The following is a 17,457-nucleotide window of genomic DNA, read 5'->3' as shown; positions in this document are numbered from 1 at the left end:
GTCCTCCGCGTTTTGAATCTGCGAGCGTCATCACTTCAACGCGCACACCACCACCGATGGACGCGGAAGACGAGACCGCGGTCGCGAACGACGATGCCGTGGTGCGTGCCTCGTCCGCACCCCAATCGTCGCCCCCCGCGCGCGAACCCGCGCGCTCCTCGCCGCGTCCGCGCGCCGATCCCTCGCTCGATCCCGCTCGACCACGACTGGTCCCCATACGACCCCGTTGGCGTGGTGAACGCCGTTCCTTAAGGACTTTCGATCGCCGCCGACGAACGCATACGACGTCTGATAGCCCCGCGCCTCTTCCCATCCCGCAGCAAGTCCACGGCACCGCGCTCGAGACGCGAGGGGAGGTGACGGACACCGCGTACGACACCTCCGGGACGAGGATGGCGACGTGCACGTCCACCGGGGCGATCCACGTCTTCGACCGCGAGGGCGGCGAGGACGGATCCCCCGGAGTGTGGCGCCAGAGCGCGGGATGGCTCGCGCACGACAGAGGCGCGTCCGCGACGTCGATAACCTTCGCGGGCGCCGAGTTCGGCCGCTGCGTCGCGTCCGCGGCCAGCGACGGCACCGTCTGCGTCTGGCGCGAGGTCCTTCGCGCCCCCGGCGCGGACGCCGCCGCCGCCGCGCTCGCCGCCGCGGAGGACGGCGCCGCGCCGTGGGAACGTTGCGGCTTTCTCCGCGCCAACGCGTCCGCGGTGACCGCGATCGCGTTCGCCCCCGCGGCGTTCGGGCTCCAGGTCGCGTGCGGCGGCGACGACGGCGTCGTGAGGTTCTACTCCCCCGCGGACACGCTCGCGCTCGCGGGGTGGGAGCTGTGCAACGAGCACGAGGCGTTGACCCCGGGCGCGCGCGTCACCGCTTTGGCGTGGTGCCGGCCCGCCGGCGCGGACGGCGGCGGCGGGGATCGAACCGGCGGCGCGCCGATGCTCGCGGTCGCGCTGTCCTGGCCGGGCTCGGGGACGAACGACGCGAGGGTGCTGACGTACGACGACGCGAACATGCGGTGGCGGATAACGTCGACGCTCTACGCCGGCGGCGCGACGGTGAGCGCGTTGGCGTGGGCGCCGCGGACGAACGTCGCGGACGCCGCGGAGACGATCGCGGCCGCGCTCGGGCGCGACGCCGGGGTGTTCCGCGTGCACGGCGGCGACGGCGCGGGAGGAGGGGGCGACGCGAGCGCGCGGGCTGCTCCGCCCGGCGGGGGCGTCGGCGAGGGCGGCGACCGGAGGAGCGAGCTCGCGGCGTCGCTGTCGCATCCGGCGGCGGTGGCGTCGATGGACTGGAACGCGGTGGGGAACACGCTCGCGACGAGCGCGATGGACGGGGTCGTGCGGATGTGGGCGGCGAACGCGCAGACGGGGGCGTGGGAGGCGCGCGCGCAGCTCGTCGGCGAATGATTTGGTCGGTTCGTCGGGCGGCGGCGCGCGATGACGATAGCTAGGTCAGGTAGCGTCCGGTGCCAAAAGAAAGGACGACTGAGAGCAGTTCAGACGACGAAAAGAAAACTCTCGGAACGCGCCGACGGCACAACGACGCGCGCGGGATATGGACAGAGACCACCCACCCCCCGACCCTCGCCGCGTGCGCGTTGGCGTGAACGGCTTCGGCCGCATCGGCCGCGTCTTCACGCGAGTCGCGACGACGTACGCGGGCGCGAACGTCGAGGTCGTCGCTATCAACGACCCTGGTACGACCGCCGACGCGGCGGCGTACCTGTTCAACCACGACAGCGTCTACGGCACGCTCGAGCACCGCGCGAGGGCGGACGGCGACGACGGACTCTATCTCCGCGCCGCGCGGGGTGGGTCGGAGACGCGCGTCGCGCTGTCGCGCGAGCGAGAACCGCGCGACATCGACTGGGCGTCCGCCGGCGTGGACGTCGTCGTCGACGCGAGCGGGAAGTTTCTCTCGCGCGCCGACGCGGGCGCGCACCTCCTCCCCCACCCCGGCGTTGGCCCCAGGCGCGGCCCGCAGAAAGTCATCGTCACCGCCCCGATGAAGGACGCCCCCGCGTACGTCGTCGGCGTCAACGAGCACACGTACGCCGCGGACGGGTTCCCCGACGTGCTCTCGAACGCGTCGTGCACGACAAACTGTCTCGCGCCGCTCCTGAAGATTGTCCACGGCGCGTTCGGGATAGAGTCCGCGGTCATGACGACGATACACGCGGCGACGGCGAGCCAGCCGCCGGTGGACGGCGTGTGCTTAAAGGACCCGCGACGCGGGCGGAGTTGCCTTCTGAACATCATCCCGACCACCACGGGCGCGGCGAAGGCCATCGGCGCGGTGATGCCCGACCTCGCGGGGAAGGTTACCGGCCTCGCGACGCGCGTGCCCACCGCGGCCGTGTCGCTCGTGGACGTGTCGATTCAACTCACGAACCCGGCGAGCATGGACGAGATACGAACCGTCTTCATGAACGCCGCGAACGGTGACATGTTGGGCATCGTGAAGTACGTCGACGAGCCCGTCGTGTCTACGGACTTCACGCGCGACCCGAGCAGCTGCGTCTTCGACGCGACGTCGTCGACGGCGGCGTCGCCGACGCACGTGAAACTGCTCGCGTGGTACGACAACGAGTGGGGGTACGCGTGCCGCGTGTTGGATCTCATCGCGCACGTGCGGAGCGCGGAGGACGCGAGGAACGGCGCGAGGAGGGAGAAAGTGTTGGAGAGGATGGAAGCCGAGATGGGCGCGAACCCGGCGCTTCACAAAAACGCGCCAAAGCCGGCGCCGAGCGCCGCCGCGGGGTGACGGGGGGCCGGGGGGACGGACGAGCGAACGAACGAACGAACGAACGGACTCGAACGAACGAACGAACGAACGGACTCGAACGAGCGAGCGAGCGAACCAAAGGAAGGTCGCGAACTAAACTGAACTGAACTGAACTGAACTACGACGCGCACGACCCGCAGAGCGCTACCTACGCAGCCTCCACCTCGCTCCCGGTCGCGTCTCGCAGCGCCTCGACCGCGCCTTCGAACGCGTCGACGGCGTCTTTCGTCTCCCCGCTCGCTCCCCCCGCCTCCTCGACCGCGCTCGCCATTCCCCTGGCCGCCTCCAGCGCGCCGCCGGTTCTGTGCACGATGTCCGCGACGTCCTGCGGCGGGTACACCCCCGCGCCGATCTCCTCGACCTCGCGTCGGAACGCCTCGCACCTTTCCAGCGCGCGTTCCAACGCCGCGGCGTCCGAGGCGCTCGCGCTCGGTCCGCGCACCGTCGGTCCCAACACCGCCTTCACGAAGTCGAAGGAGGCGGACGCGAACGACGCGCACTGCTTCGCGATCATCATCTCGGCCTCGCTGAAGTCGTCGTCTCCGAACAGTAAGTCGTCCTCGTCCACGACGGCGGTCGCGGCCGCGGCGTCGTCGTCGTCGTCGGCGTCGGCGTCGGCGTCGTCGGCGCGGAAAAACCCGCCGCCGCTCCCGAGCTCGCTCAGCTCGTTCGAGACGTCCTTCACGATCGTCGCGGCTTTGAGCATCGCCTTGGCGACCGCGGCGCGGCCGTCTTTGGGGAGTTGCTTCACCGCCTTCACGGCCTCGTACACCTCCGCGAGCGCGGGTTTCAGCCACTCGCTCCGCGTCTCGTTCTCCGTCGCGACTTTGATCAAATTCCCGCACGCGCGCGACAACGTCGTCGACGCCGCTTTCACCGCGGCGTCGAACGTCTTCCCCTGCGTCCCTAACGCCGCCTGCGCGTGCGCGACGAACCCCATGACAACGAGGTGTAACTCCTTCAGCGCCGCCGCCGCCGCGGTCGCGTCGACGCCGTTCCCGTCGCTGAAGAGCATCTGCGTCTTCGTCGCGTTCATGTTCACCGCGTCCGCCGCGAGGTGAAGCTGCGACATCGGCGCGCCCTCCGGGACCTCCGCGGGGATCTCCAGAGCTTTGAGCTCGGTGACGAACGAGCTCGCGAGGCTCGCGCCGAGCGCCGCGTTTTTCGCGCTGTTACCGGACATGCTCCCGCGCCGTCGTCGTCGCGCGTCGTGCCTCGCGCGCCGCCGACTGCGGTGCGAGTTGGCGGAATCGCGCGGGACGTCCTAGTCTCGAGTTCCGAGGGAGGAATCCGACGAGAGAGCGTGTCGGAGAATCCTTCACATCGGGCGGCGCCTCGGGCGCGCCGCCCGCGACCCGTCGTCATGTTCCCTCGATCCGGTCGGACGTCGTCCTCGCTCGGCTCGGACGGCGCGCCGTCGGCCTCGAACGGAGGACGCGGCGGAAGCGCGCCGACGTCGCCGTCGTCGTCGTGGCCTCGAAATAAATCCCGCGCCTCTTCGAGCTCGATCGGATTCGGCGACGGCGTCTCGATCAACGTCTCGCAGACGAAGTACGACACCGTGAAGAACGCCGCGTCGGAGGAAGGGTACGCGCTCGTGGACGACCGCGAGCCGAACTGGGACCTGTGCTGGAGCGACCTGAGCGTGAGCGAAGCCCGAGTCGCGAAGCTGATGCCGTTCCAGAGGATCAACCACTTTCCCGGGATGCTCGAGATTTGTCGAAAGTCGCCGCTCTCGCGGCACCTGAAACGCATGCAGAACAAGTTCGCGAGGGACTACGCGTTCGCGCCGCCGACGTGGGAGCACCCGAGAGAGCTGAGCGATTTCAAGCGGCACGTCAGAGCGAACCCGGGCTCGACGTACATCGTCAAGCCTACCGCGGGCTCGTCCGGGAGAGGCATCTACTTAATCGCGAACGAGACGCAAATCGGGAAAGACGAGACCGGGGTCGTGATTCAACGATACGTGGATAACCCCTTACTGTTGGACGGGCACAAGTTCGACATGCGGGTGTACGCGCTCGTGACGTGCGTGAACCCGCTCGCGGTGTACGTCCACGAGGAAGGCCTCGTGCGGTTGGCGACGACGAAGTACGAGAAGCCGACGAAATTCAACATGGATCACGACACGATGCACCTGACGAACTACGCCTTGAACAAGCACTCGAACGCGTTCGTGGACTCGGAGTACGACGACGAGGGCACGAAGCGAACGCTGAGCGCGACGTTCGACGACTTCATGCTGCGCGGGTGCGACGTCCGGGCGCTCCGGAGAGAGATCGAGGCGCTCGTCGTGAAGACGATATTGCCGATACAGCCGCACCTCGCGCACACGTACCACTGCGCGGTGAGCGCGAAGGGCGCCGGCGGCGCGGACGACGAGTGCGAGCCCGCGAGTCGATGTTTCGAAGTCTTGGGGTTCGACGTCATGCTCGACGAGCGCTACAAGCCGTGGCTGATCGAGGTGAACCACTCGCCGTCGTTCACCGCGGACAGCGACTTGGACCTACGGGTGAAATCGAAGCTCCTGTCGGACGTCATCGGGTCGCTGCGTCCGGACCCGAGCGCGCGGAAGCGGTTCTTAGGACGCGAGAGAGGGAAGACGCAGTCGCGGTTGTACGCGCACACGGCGTCGTCCACCCCGGAGTTCGCGTCGTATTCGACCCGGGGCGGAGACAGCTTCGCCGGCGGCGCGAGCGGGTCCTCGGAGGAGCTCGATCGGCAGAACGGCGACGGTGGCGGCGGCGGCGGCGGCGGCGGCGGCGCGATGACGTACACGCAGCTCGCCGCGCAGGCGAGCGCGAAGACGAGGACGTCGTCTCCGCGGGATGAAGGGACCTTCGCTTCGTCGCGGTTCTTCCGGGACTCGATACTGAACTCGCCGAGAAAAGTCGTCGACGACGACGACGACGCCGCGGCGACCGCGACCGCGACCGCGCGCGTCCACAGCGACGGCGTCAGCGGCGAGTACACGGGACGGAGGATGAACTTGTTTGATCCCCCGGCGCGGCTCGGCGGATTCAAGCGCGCGCATCCCCCAGAAGGCTACGCGACCGCGTGGGAGTTTGCGCAGATCGTCGAAGCCGCCGGCGAGGGCTTCGCCCCGCGCCCCGGATGCGTCTGCGTCTCTTGCAAGGGGAGGACGTCGAGCGCGAGGTCTTCGTACACCGCGGCGAAGGCGACGAGAGGACAACGCGCGATGAGCGGCGTCGACGGTGGGGACGGCGCGAGGGACGGCGGTGGCGTCGTCGCGTCCGGATCTGGACGGTCGGCGGCGGCGGCGGCGGCGGCGATGGGGGGAAGGGACCCGACGGTCACCGCGCACGTGACGCGTCCGCACCGCGGGAGCGCGTCGCCGTCGAGGCCGGCATGGGAGAGCGTCCCGGGGGGGAGTAGGAACAGGTACGTGTGACGCGTGGCGAATAGCGCGTTAAAATCGAGCGACGCGCGCCGGCGCGGAGAAGAGCGTTTCGTCCACGTTTTTCGCGATCGACCTGACGTGCACCACGCAGGGCGGTCCATACAAAAAAGTTCATCGGTAAGCTGAAAGGGGACGCGATCAAATCTTGAAACCGAGGTGTGGGTGAAAAACGTTCATCGATCGCAGGTCCGCTCGCCGACACCAGTGTCCAGGCCAGGTGTCGGCTCGCGGCAAGCCGAAAGTAGTCTGTACGCGTGGAGCGACGCCGCGCCGCGGCGGCGCGCACAACGCGCCGCGCGCGCCGAGGTCGATCACGCGATAGGAGGACGTCGTGAGCTGACCGCGCGCGGATACGAAGCGCCCTTAGATAGCGCCGGCGCGCTCGAGACGCGATGCACAGTGCGTCCCCGCGCCCGCTCGCCTCCTCCGAATCTCGATCGTTGTTGCCGTTTTAGGACCAGATGTCGAACGTGGCTCGCGCGCCGCCCCCGCCCTCCGTAGTCGGTCGTTCGTGGACGATCGCGATCGCGAGATACCGCGGCGGATGAGTCGACATCGACGTTTGCCTCGTCGATATCGTGAACCCGCGCGAGGGGGCGTCGTCGAACCCGGCGCGAGATCCGCGCGCGCCGCGCCTGCCTACATTCAACCCGGATTCGCTAAACCCCGAAAATCGTTTTCCATCGCCCACCCCGCCCCGTCCCCTGCCCTCTCAGAGTACCGCCTCGTCGCGAAGAAAGGCGAGGGCACCTTCTCGGAGGTGCTCAAAGCGCAGTGCATCAAGAACGGGAAGTACGTCGCGATCAAATGCATGAAGAACCACTTCGACTCGTTAGACCAGGTGAACAACCTGCGAGAAATCCAGGCGTTGCGTCGCCTGTCCCCGCACTCGAACATCATCAAACTTCTAGAGGTTTTGTACGACCAGCCCACGGGCAGGCTCGCGCTCGTGTTCGAGCTCATGGACATGAACATCTACGAGCTCATCCGCGGACGGAGGCACTACGTCAATGAGGACCGGGTGAAGACATATATGTATCAGTTGATCAAGAGCATGGATCACATGCATCGGAACGGGATCTTCCACCGCGACATCAAGCCCGAGAACATCTTGATCATGGACGACCAGTTGAAACTCGCGGACTTTGGGTCGTGCCGGGGGATTTACAGCAAGCAGCCGTACACGGAGTACATCTCCACGAGGTGGTACCGAGCCCCGGAGTGTCTGCTCACGGACGGGTACTACAACTACAAGATGGACATGTGGGGCGTCGGGTGCGTGTTCTTCGAGATCGTGTCTCTGTTCCCGCTGTTCCCCGGGACGAACGAGCTCGATCAGATCCAGAAGATTCACAGCATCATCGGCACGCCGCCGTCGGAGTTGCTCCAGAAGATGAAGCACATGACGCAGCACATGGACTTCAACTTTAAGAAAACCGCCGGCAGCGGCATCGACAAGCTCATCCCGCACGCGGCCAAGGAGTGCGTCGACCTGATCAAGAAGCTTCTGGAGTACAACCCGGACGACCGCCTGAGCGCGCGTCAGGCGCTGCGGCACCCGTACTTCCGCGAGATTCGCGAGATGGAGAAGAGGCAGCACGCGCTGCTGCACCCCGGACTGCACGCGAAGGGTGGCGGCGCGGAGCAAGAAGGGAGAGGCGCGGGGAGCACGCACGCGCAGCACGGGAGCTCGGGGCCAAACTCGGACGCGGCGTCGTCCGGCGCTCGGTCGCGCCGAGCGCGCGGGTCCGTGAAAGCGAGCGCGTCCGTGATGGACGATCGGAGCGAGCGCGAGGAGCGGCGCGACGAGCGACACGAGCGTCGCGCCGAGCGCGAACGCGAACGCGAACGCGGCGTCGCGGCGGCGGCGAGGAAGAGCCATCACGGCTTGTACGGCGGCGGCGGCTCCGTCGTCTCGGGGGTATCGCACGGCTCGCACGCGCGGACGTCCAGCATACACTACGGCGGCGCCGGCGCGGCGTCCGTCGTCTCTGGAGGGGACATCTCCGTCGGCGGCGTCAGCGGCGTGAGCGGGCGCGCGTACGACGCGTCCAATTTAGCGCAAGGGTTGGCGGGGATCGGCGTCGGGAGCAAGAGCAAGGCTGGCGGCGGCGCGTCGAAGACTTCGACGTACGGCTCGTACAAGGGCGGGTACCAGAAGAGCACGACCACGACGTCGTCCAGGGTGAGTAACTCTTTGAAACCGTCGGTGGGGGGCGTGGGGGGGCAGAAGGCGCCGGTCGGGCAACGCGAGAAGGGGAAGTACGTCTCGCCGTACGGCCAGCGGCGGAGCTGAGCGACGACGGGACGCGGACGCGACGGAGAGAGGGAAGGAGGGCGCCCATCTCGCGATCCATGCGGTATGTTGTCATATTAAACGTGTCATGAATGTTGTTGAATACCGCGCTGCCCCCGCCCCCCGCCCCCTATTCGCTCTCCTCCTCCCGCTCGCGCTCGAGCCGCCGCCGCTCGCGTCGGTTCAGGAGCTGCCCTCCGTCCGCGGCGAGCTGCTGCGACGGCGAGAGCTTCTTCTTCTTCGCCTCCCCCGGTATCCTCCCCTTGTTCGCCTTCGCGACGCGCTCGATGCGCTCCTCCTCCTCCCTCGCCTTGATTTCCTCGCCCTTGTCCAGCGCCTCTCTCGCGCTGAGGTACAGAATCCCGAGCGTGATCACCGCGAGGAGCGCGACGGCGACGGTGAAGAAGATCGTCGTCAGGATGTTCGGCGTCTCGACGCCGTCGGCATCCACGACCGCGAGCGCGGCCGGCGCGACGGAGCTCAGCGCCGCGGACGCGAGGGCGGCGACGGCGCCGAGACGCGCGTGTGTGGGGCGCGCGATGGAAGCGTCCTCCGTCGCGTCGACGACGTCCGCCTCCTCCCTCGCGGCGGCGGCGGCGGCGGCGGCGGCGTTCGTCGTCGAACCGTTCGCGACGACGGGAGGCGCGTTCCGGGATAAGAGCGACGCGCGGAGCGCGCGTCGCGTCGCGACCGCGCCAACCTTCGCGACGCTCGAGCGACGCGCGCGCGCGCTCGCGCGCGCTCGGAACGGCGCGACCGCGGCGGTGATCGCGGTGGAGGCCATCTGCGCGTCCTGAGGCGTCCTGAGGCCGCGCGCGCGTCGTCGACTGGCGTGGCATCCAGGTGCAGTGGCGGGCGCGGGCGCGAGATCCGCCCGCACCGGCCGCCGCCGCAGTCTCGCGCGCACTTTCAAATCTGGGCACCCCAGTCAAGATCGACGCGCCCGCACGTCGTCGACGCGCGAAAGATGTCCCCGCCCGGCGGCGACATGGAGAGCATCGCCGCCGTCGCGGAGAGAGTGCGGCGTTACGTGAACGACGCGATGGAGGAGGTCGCAGAGAGGGCGCACGGCGCGTCGGCCGAGACGGAATCGATCCGCGCGTCGCTCGTGGCGATCAACGCGGACCTCGAGGCGGAGGTGTCGTCGCTCGAGGACGCGCTGAGAGCCGCGGAGTCGAAAGAGGCGGCGTCCACGAGCGCGTACAGGGCAATAAAGGCGGAGCTCGACGAGCTCAAGGACGCGATCGAGCCCAGGGAGCAGAAGCTGCGAGCGGAGCTAGATCTCTGGAAGCAATCGAGCGTGCGGTACCGAAAACGATTCGAGCACGCGGAGGCGGAGATCAGACGCGCGCGCGGGGGGCACGCCGTCGAGGGCGTTCGCGCGCCCGTCAGGGGCGCCGGGGGAGGGGCGACGAAGTCGCCGTCGGTCTCTCCCGCGGCCGCCGCCCCCGCCGCCGCCGCGGCGACGACGACGGAGAGGGGCGCGTCCGACGCCGTGGCGGCGGCGGCGGCGGAGCGACCGACGGCGCCGCCGTCGCCGACGCGTCGGAAGCGCGCGCGCGCGCCGTCGCCGCCGGCGCCGACGACCGCGCCTGGACCGTCCGCGCCGCCGCCGCGCGCGGGAACGGGAGGAGGGGGAGGGAAGTGGAGGAAGACCGGCGCGCTCGCGAACGAGGCGTCGCTCAGAAGGAGCGGACGACGAACGTCCACGGCGGCGGCGCAAGGTTTGTGGGGCGGCGGCGGCGGCGGCGGCGGCGGCGACGCCGACGGAGGGAAGCACGTCGAGGGCGCGCTCGCGGAGGAGGACCGGACGCTGTTCAAGATCGCACCGAGGCGGAAGGACGACGTCGAGGGCGACGCGCGCGGAGGACCCGGGGACGACGCCGACGCCACGGCGCGCACGACGCGCGACGCGGGCGCGCGCGGCGGTTTCCTCCGCGCTCGCGACGTCAACGCCGCGCCCCCGGGCGTCAAGTACTCCGAGGTGGTTCGCAACAAAGCCGAGCGCGCGCTCCTGCCGAGCTTCACGTGCGATGAGTGCGACGCGTTCTACGGCGCGAACTCGTCGGTGAGACGCCCGGGCGGGGCGTGCACGCACTGCCCGGGCCCGGGGGACGTGTCGCGGCACCGCGCGAAATGGGCGCCGCCGCCGGCGCCCGCGGGATACTGGAACCTCGGGTTCGGGACGCAAGGGGACGAGAAGCGCGCGTCGGGGTAGGCGGAAGTCGTCTCTCGCATCGTTGGCGCGCGTGGTTTTAACGTAGCTAGATACGTGCTCGGACGCCACCTCACCTCCGTCGTCACGCTTCCTTGACGAACACTCGCAGTTCGCCGCGGTCGCCTCTCGACACGCGCGTCTCCGCGTCCACGAACGTCGTGTCGAACGCGCCGCTCTGAAACCCGCCGCTCATCAGCGCGTCGCGCGCCTCTCTCGGCAGCGCGTCCATCGGCGACGGCAGCGTGAACGGCGGCAGACCGAACGGGTTCCTCTCCACGGTCACGCCGGTGAACGTGATCCGGCACGTGTTCCCGGTCACCGCGCACGAGTGCCCCAACGACGCCGCCGCGGCTCCGCCGAACGGCCCGCGCAGCTCCACGACGTTATCGCACGTCGCCTTCTCCTCGTCGTCGTCGAAGCTCAACCGCTGATACACGCTCCCGAGCGAAGCGCCGGGGGATCCGCCCCCGGGCGCGCCCGTGAACCCCTGGCTGCCCGTCTGCTCCCCCGCGAACGTGCTGCTGTACGCCAGCCGCCACGCGCCGTCGAGCGCCGCCGCCAGCCGCGCCTCCGTCGGCGCGAGCGACGCGGCTCGGCTCGGCGACGACGCGAGCGTCTCGAGCGACTCCACGAGGGCGTTCACCGCGCTTCGGTCGTCCTCGCTCGCGGCGACGCCGCGGTCTAACGTCGCGAGGGTTTTCATGAGCTCGTACTTGATCTTGTCCACGTTCGACGTGGACGCGGACGCGGCGTCGCGGTCGCCGCGCGACGACGCGGACGACGACGCGTCGTCGTTCGGCTCGCTCGAGACGACCGGCGTCGATCCGCCGTTGGATAAGCCGACCGCGGACGCGACGTCGCGCGCGGGGCGCATGCTCTGCGCGGCGTTGCCTTTCTGCTCCTTATCCCTGAACGCCCACATCCCGACCTCGCCGCCGGCCCACCCGCCGGTCAAGGCGTCGCGGCTCGGGTACTTCCTCGCGTCGTCCTTCACGAACTTTCCCTTTCCCACGTACACGGTATCGAGATTTGCGTCGTCGCCGCTCGCGGCTCTGACGGCGGCGGCGGCGCGACCCCGCGCGATGCGAGGCGTCAGGGAGGGTCGTAAAGAGATGGATGGCGAGACGAGCGTCGCCATCGTGGACGTCTCGACCTCACCGCGCGCGTGCGAATTGTGGTCGCGAGGGATGGGATAAGCCACGATTTTTTTGTCGTTCCGTCCAGTCGTCAGGTCCCGGGCGCCGTGAACAGAAAAATATCCGCATTGTTAGTCGCGCGCGCGATGAGCGACCCGCCCGCGTGGCTCGGGTTCGGCTCCTCCGCGCCGACGGCGTCGCGCGCGTCGTCGCGCCCGCGACGGACGCGGAGCCAGCGCGACGTCGATCGCGACGTCGTCGGCCCCGAGAGCAGCAGCATCAGCGAGAGCCTCCACGACCTGAACATCTCTCCCTCTGGTCGCGTCCCCTCGCGCGTCCCCTCGTCGCCCTTCGTCCGACGCGACGGTCTCGAGCGCTCGTCGTCGCTCCCCGCGTCGACGACCGCGTCGTCGCAGCCCCCGCGCCCGCCGCGGAGGATCGCGCGGCAGAAGTCGAACAAGTCCGTCGCGGAGGAGTTCGGCGAGTGCGCCGTGTGCTTCGAGGCGCTGTGCTCCGCGCCGACCGCGGTGTTCGTCGCGAGCGAGCGGCATCGCGTCTGCGCGCACTTCTTCCACGTCGAGTGCGCGGGCGAGCTCGCGAAGCACGACAAGAAGTGCCCGACATGCCGCGCGTCGTTCGCGCGCGTGCTCCCGGTGCCGTCGCCGAGGGAGAATCCGAACGGGTGGTTCGCCGCGTGCGACGTCGACGGCGACGGGAGGCTGTCCAAGGCGGAGGTGCTGGAGGTGCTGCGCGCGCAGCTCAAGTGCGACTGGCGCGCGATCGAACGCGAGCTCCCGACGCTGTGGCCGCAGTGGGACGTCAACGGCGACGGGTACGTGGAGCGTCACGAGATGATGAAGCGCGGGGGGTTGCTCGATTACGTCTCGAAGTCGTTCGCGAAGGCGAAGAGCGTCGACGCGGGCGGGGGGAGAGGCGGCGGCGGAGGGAGCGGGTTCGTCTTCGGAGACGTCGGCGTCGGCGTCGGCGTCGGCGTCGGCGTCGGCGTCGGCGCCGCCGCGCGGGAAGAGCGTCAAAAGCGCGCGGAGGCGGCGCATCATTCGACGAGCGGTAGTCACGGCATCCACCGCGACGACGATCGCCGCCGCCGCCATCGCAAGCGCGAGGTTCCGTCCATCGTGAACGACCCGACGGCGTGGTTTGCGTTTTGGGATTTCGACGACTCCGGCGCGCTCGACAAGGAAGAAGTCGTGAGGGCGCTCATCAAGACGTTCAAGCTCGGCAGGGACGACGTTCGAAAGGCGCAGGACATGCGCGCGGTCGTGAACGCGACGTGGGGGCTGTTCGACCCGGACGGCTCCGGAAGCGTCGACCGGAGGGAGTTTCTCATGCGTGACGGTCTCGCGGAGACCATCGTCGCGTCGGCGACGTCGGGGGGGTTGGCGCAGCGGCACGGGAGTCGATCGCGGTCGAGACCGCAGTAGCACCGTAGGCGACGAGGCGCGAGCGTCTCGTCGTGATAATAAGGTTAGCTTAATAAAATAGAAAGACGTTCGGTCGCTCGCGGTTGACGTCGACAGTAGACCTCCGACGCGCGCCCGTCATCACTTGCGTTGCAGCGCCTCGTACGCGGAGAGCGCGTCCGCCTTGCCAGACTTGACGTCCTCCACCAAACTCTCAGCCTCGAGGCCGTACGGCCCGCCGGACTTCGTCTCCGGGGCGGCGAAGAACCCGAACCCGGACCCGGCGGACGCCGACGCCTGCGGCTTCGGCGCGCTCACCCGCGGCTCCCTGGTTTGCTTCGGGCGACGCGTCGGCGCGTCGCCGCCGCCGCCGCCGCCGCCGCCGCCGAGGACCACCGCCGCGGCGCCGACGGCGACGAGTGCGGCGACGATGCCGGCGACGAGCCCACCGCTCGGCCCGCCCGCGGACGCGCGTCGCAGCGCCGCAGCGGCCGCCGCGGCTTCGTCCGCGGCGGCCCTCGCCTTCTCCGCGTTGCGAATCGCGTTGGGTTTCAAAAACCCGAAGAACCCGCAGACGGGGCCGTCCACGAACGCCTCGGCGCCCTCCGCCTTTCTCTCGAGCCGCTCCACGATCGCGTCCGCGGCGTCGCACAGGTCTTCCTTCTCCTCCGCGGTCTCGCACGCCTTCAGGTCGTCGATCGTCGGGAACCCGCGCGGGAGCGAGGAGCCGTCCTCGCTCGCGCGCGTCGGCATGCGCACCGTGGATGACTCAAACGCCTCGGCGCCCTCCGCCTTCTTAAACCCGGTGAAGGACGGAAACGCCGGGCGCTCCTCCTCCTCCTCCTCGTACGCGGGCTCGGGGCGCTTCATGATCTGCGTGGACGCTTTCAGCGCCGCGCGCTCAGCCTTCGCCGCGGCCGCGGCCTCCCTCTTCTCCTCGAGCGCGAGCGCGGCGGCTTCCTTCTTCTCCGCGAGCGCCCGCCGCGCGGCTTCTCGCTTCTCCGCGAGCGCCTCGGCGGCGGCTTCCTTCTTCGCCGCGGCGGCGGCGGCGGCGGTCGCGGTCGCGCCGCCGAGGATGCCGCCGATCGTTCGCGACCCCGCAGCGGGCGCGGCGGGCTTGGCGGGCGCCGGTTCTTCGTAGTACGACCCGGACCCTTCGTCGTCGTCCTCGGAGGAGGACTTGCCGAACGACGGCAGCGAAAACGCCGGCTTCGCGGGCGCGTCGTCGTCTTCGTCCTCTTCGTAGTACGACCCGGATCCCTCGTCGTCGTCCTCGGAGTCGTTGGACAGCGCCGCGGAGCCAGCCTTGAAGGCGGCGACGGCCGCGGCGCCGAGGGCGCCGACGCCGACGACGCCGCCGATGAGGCCGCCGATCCCGCCGCCGCCGTCTGACGACGACGACTTCTTCGGTTTGCCCTTCTCGACGACGCTCTTGGCGACGTTGCTGTTGCCGCCCGATCGCGTCGCCTGCTCGTACGCGCTGAGCGCGTCGGCGGTGCCCTGCGGCATCGGCGGCGCTTCCTCCACGACGGGCGCTTCCGCGACGTCGGGCGCGTCCGCGGGGGCTTCGAACGCCGCGTCCTCGGCGGTCGCGGCGGTGAAGGCGGCGGATTCTTCCGCGGTCGCGTCCGCGGCGGCGAAGACGTCGACGGCGTCGTCGTCCGCGAGCGCGACCGCGCCGGAGGACAGCGCGATCGACGTCGGGATCGCGATGAGCGCCCCGAGCGCCTTCTTCGCGTTCCTGGAGAGCGCGTCATCGTCCTTGGACGCGCGCGCGATCGCGACGCGCTTCCTGGGCGCGGCCGCGCGTCGACCCCCGCGGACGGCGGCTCTCGGCGCGCGCGCGATCGTGGACGACGATGACGTGGAAGATAACGCGATCATGGTGACCGCGGCGGCGAGGGCGGTTTCGCGAGGGCGTCGCGAGGCGAGGTGCGACTGGCGCGCGCGATGTGCTCGATGCGCGAGCACTGAGGGAGCGTCGGTCGGCGGATGGACCGAGGCGTGCCGGCGGTGGCGCGCGCGGATAGGGTATCGACGCAGGTTCCACGACCGCTTGACAGCTTTCCACGACAGCAGCTGCGGCGCTGAGCTCTCGTCGACGTCGACCGACCGGCATTGGACGTACTTTCGTACTACGTACATTTTCGAAACTCGCCAGACCTTTGCGCATACGAATTCCCTTTTCGACACTTTTTCGAGGCCCGGGCGATATTATTTTTGTTAACCCAACGTCTCGGACTTCCGTTTGAACCGGGCACACGCGACGGCGCCGGCTTCCGCGCCGCCCGACGCACAGATCTTGACGGTCGCCGCGATGTCCTTCGCGATGACGCGCGCGGGCGTTCACGCGCCGTCGTTCGCGAGCGCGAAGACGTCCGTCCGCGGCCGCGCGGTCGTCGCGCGAACGGCGAACGCGCGTCGCATCTTGAAAAACTCGACGAGAGGCGCGATCGTCGTCGGCGCGGCGCTTCGCCACGACGACCCGAACGAGGCGCGCCTGAACGCGTGGTTCGGGGCGAACGCGCTCCCCGGGAGAAACCCCCTCCCGCCCTCCCCCGCGTTCGGATCGCGCGACTCGATAACCCCGGACGACCAGTGCACCGCGGTCGCGTTCGAGGTGAACCTCGATCGCATCTCCCCCGGATCGTTTTGCTCGTGCGCGGTGCGCCCGGCGACGGCGGGCCGCGGCGAGGACTTCGACGTCGTCGTCACCGTCGCGCTCCCCGGGGACATCTACATCCACTGGGGCCTCGGCGGCGAGGACGCGAAGGGGAACATCACGCACCAGCCGTGGACGGCGCCGCCGGACGAGATCCTCCCGGCCGGAAGCGCGCGGATCGAGTCGTGGGGCGGCGGCAACGCCGTGAGGACGCAAATCGCGGGCGCGCGCGGGCAGAGCAACGAACTCGTGGTCCCGCTCCCGACGCGACCGGACAGCGGCTTCGCGTTCGTGATCTACGACGGCGAGCGGCAGTGCTACTACGACGACGGCGGAAAGCCGTTCTTCCTGAACTCGGCGCTCGCGAAGGCGACGGCGGCGGCGGCGGCGAAGGCGGCGAAGGAAGCCGCGTCGGGGCAGACGGACCGACTGCGCGCGATGGCGGAGGCGGACGGCGGCGTCGCCGCCGCGGAATACGCGAACAAGTCGCTGACGGACCCGAACGCGCAGCAGAGCGGCGGGTTCTTCTCGAAACACCCGACGACGGCGCCGCCCGCGCCCGCGCCCGCGCCCGCGCCCGCGCCGACGCCCGCGCCCGCGCCCGCGCCCGCGCCCGCGCCGGTTCCCGACCTCGCCGCCGGCGGCGACCGGGGCGCGTACGACCGCGCGCTCAAAGAAGAGTCGAACCCGTTCAACAACACCGTGGGGATCCCCGCGGGGACGACGCCGTACGAGCGCTGCGTCAGCGACCCGAACAACCCGTTCCGCGGCTACGCGGAAAAGTTAGCCGCGGAGAGGCTCGCGGCGGCGGCGACGATGGCGACGGCGGCGCCGCCCGCGCCGGCGCCGATGTTCGTGCCCCCCGCGCCGGCGCCGGCGCCGACGCCCGCGTTCGAGACGGCCGCGCCGACGTCGATGCCGGCGTTCGGCGGGTCGTCGTCCAGCGTCGTCTCGAGCGGCGGTGGCGGCGGCGGCGGCGGGTGGGGCGCCGCCTCCGCCGGGTCGTACGACGCGGCGTCGTTCGAGGAGCCGGACGTCGGCGGCGGCGGTGGCGGCGGCGACGGCTCCGTCGTCACGACGAGGACGATCAACCTCTCCACGGAGACCGGCTCGTCCACGGGCGTGTGCAACGTCTCGATCACGAACCACTACCCGCCGCGAGTCACGCTGTCGTGCACCGCCGGCGGCGCCGCGGCCGGGCACCCGCTTCTGTTGCACTGGGGCGTCTCCGATCGCCAAGGCGGCACGTGGTTTTCGCCGTACGACCTCCTCGAGGACGTCCCCTCGGGGAGCCGCGCCCCGGACGCGCAGTCGTGCGAGTCCGCGCTCACGAACGGGTCGAGGACGATCGAGTTCGCGCCCGTGCGCGGGGACATCTCGTGCATGACGATGCTGATCCGCACGGAGAACTGCCAGGAGTGGCTGCGTCAGAGCGACGGCGGGGACGTCTTCATCGACGTCTCCGAGGCGCTCGCTGCGTCCGGCGGGCCGGGGGCGGGGGCGGGGGCGTCCCCGG

The 17,457-nt window shown here is 69.9% G+C and overlaps 9 protein-coding genes across 9 annotated transcripts; 6 read left to right on the top strand and 3 right to left on the bottom strand.

Annotated features, from left to right (window-relative positions):
- Positions 1–56: 56 nt before the first annotated feature.
- Positions 57–1,409, top strand: MICPUCDRAFT_40266 (uncharacterized protein; the record flags this gene model as incomplete). The annotated part of the gene is made up of 2 exons (XM_003059496.1): positions 57–101; positions 321–1,409. 2 exons carry the CDS (start codon positions 57–59, stop codon positions 1,407–1,409), a joined length of 1,134 nt encoding a protein of 377 aa, XP_003059542.1.
- Positions 1,410–1,590: 181 nt separating this feature from the next.
- Positions 1,591–2,634, top strand: GAPDH_2 (uncharacterized protein; the record flags this gene model as incomplete). Its single annotated transcript, XM_003059495.1, has 1 exon — positions 1,591–2,634. A coding segment is annotated over one exon (1,044 nt), but the record flags the coding sequence as incomplete, so codon positions are not given.
- A 1,516-nt stretch (positions 2,635–4,150) lies between these two features.
- On the top strand, positions 4,151–5,407 carry MICPUCDRAFT_17705 (uncharacterized protein; the record flags this gene model as incomplete). Its single annotated transcript, XM_003059494.1, has 1 exon — positions 4,151–5,407. A coding segment is annotated over one exon (1,257 nt), but the record flags the coding sequence as incomplete, so codon positions are not given.
- A 1,193-nt stretch (positions 5,408–6,600) lies between these two features.
- LF4 (long flagella protein) lies at positions 6,601–8,504 on the top strand (the record flags this gene model as incomplete). Its single annotated transcript, XM_003059493.1, has 2 exons — positions 6,601–6,607; positions 6,925–8,504. The coding sequence occupies 2 exons, from the start codon at positions 6,601–6,603 to the stop codon at positions 8,502–8,504; spliced, it is 1,587 nt and encodes a 528-aa protein (XP_003059539.1).
- A 130-nt stretch (positions 8,505–8,634) lies between these two features.
- On the bottom strand, positions 8,635–9,288 carry MICPUCDRAFT_40263 (uncharacterized protein; the record flags this gene model as incomplete). The annotated part of the gene is made up of 1 exon (XM_003059191.1): positions 8,635–9,288. One exon carries the CDS (start codon positions 9,286–9,288, stop codon positions 8,635–8,637), a length of 654 nt encoding a protein of 217 aa, XP_003059237.1.
- Positions 9,289–9,471: 183 nt separating this feature from the next.
- MICPUCDRAFT_58896 (uncharacterized protein) lies at positions 9,472–10,722 on the top strand (the record flags this gene model as incomplete). The annotated part of the gene is made up of 1 exon (XM_003059492.1): positions 9,472–10,722. One exon carries the CDS (start codon positions 9,472–9,474, stop codon positions 10,720–10,722), a length of 1,251 nt encoding a protein of 416 aa, XP_003059538.1.
- Positions 10,723–10,804: 82 nt separating this feature from the next.
- Positions 10,805–11,425, bottom strand: MICPUCDRAFT_40262 (uncharacterized protein; the record flags this gene model as incomplete). Its single annotated transcript, XM_003059190.1, has 1 exon — positions 10,805–11,425. The coding sequence occupies one exon, from the start codon at positions 11,423–11,425 to the stop codon at positions 10,805–10,807; it is 621 nt and encodes a 206-aa protein (XP_003059236.1).
- Positions 11,426–12,004: 579 nt separating this feature from the next.
- Positions 12,005–13,300, top strand: MICPUCDRAFT_40261 (uncharacterized protein; the record flags this gene model as incomplete). Its single annotated transcript, XM_003059491.1, has 1 exon — positions 12,005–13,300. One exon carries the CDS (start codon positions 12,005–12,007, stop codon positions 13,298–13,300), a length of 1,296 nt encoding a protein of 431 aa, XP_003059537.1.
- Positions 13,301–13,420: 120 nt separating this feature from the next.
- MICPUCDRAFT_58893 (uncharacterized protein) lies at positions 13,421–15,424 on the bottom strand (the record flags this gene model as incomplete). Its single annotated transcript, XM_003059189.1, has 1 exon — positions 13,421–15,424. The coding sequence occupies one exon, from the start codon at positions 15,422–15,424 to the stop codon at positions 13,421–13,423; it is 2,004 nt and encodes a 667-aa protein (XP_003059235.1).
- Between the last annotated feature and the right edge of the window lie 2,033 nt (positions 15,425–17,457).

This window comes from Micromonas pusilla (assembly GCF_000151265.4).
Source record: "Micromonas pusilla CCMP1545 genomic scaffold MICPUCscaffold_6, whole genome shotgun sequence".
NCBI classification, from domain to species: domain Eukaryota; kingdom Viridiplantae; phylum Chlorophyta; class Mamiellophyceae; order Mamiellales; family Mamiellaceae; genus Micromonas; species Micromonas pusilla.
This window is presented reverse-complemented; position numbering and strand designations above follow the sequence as displayed.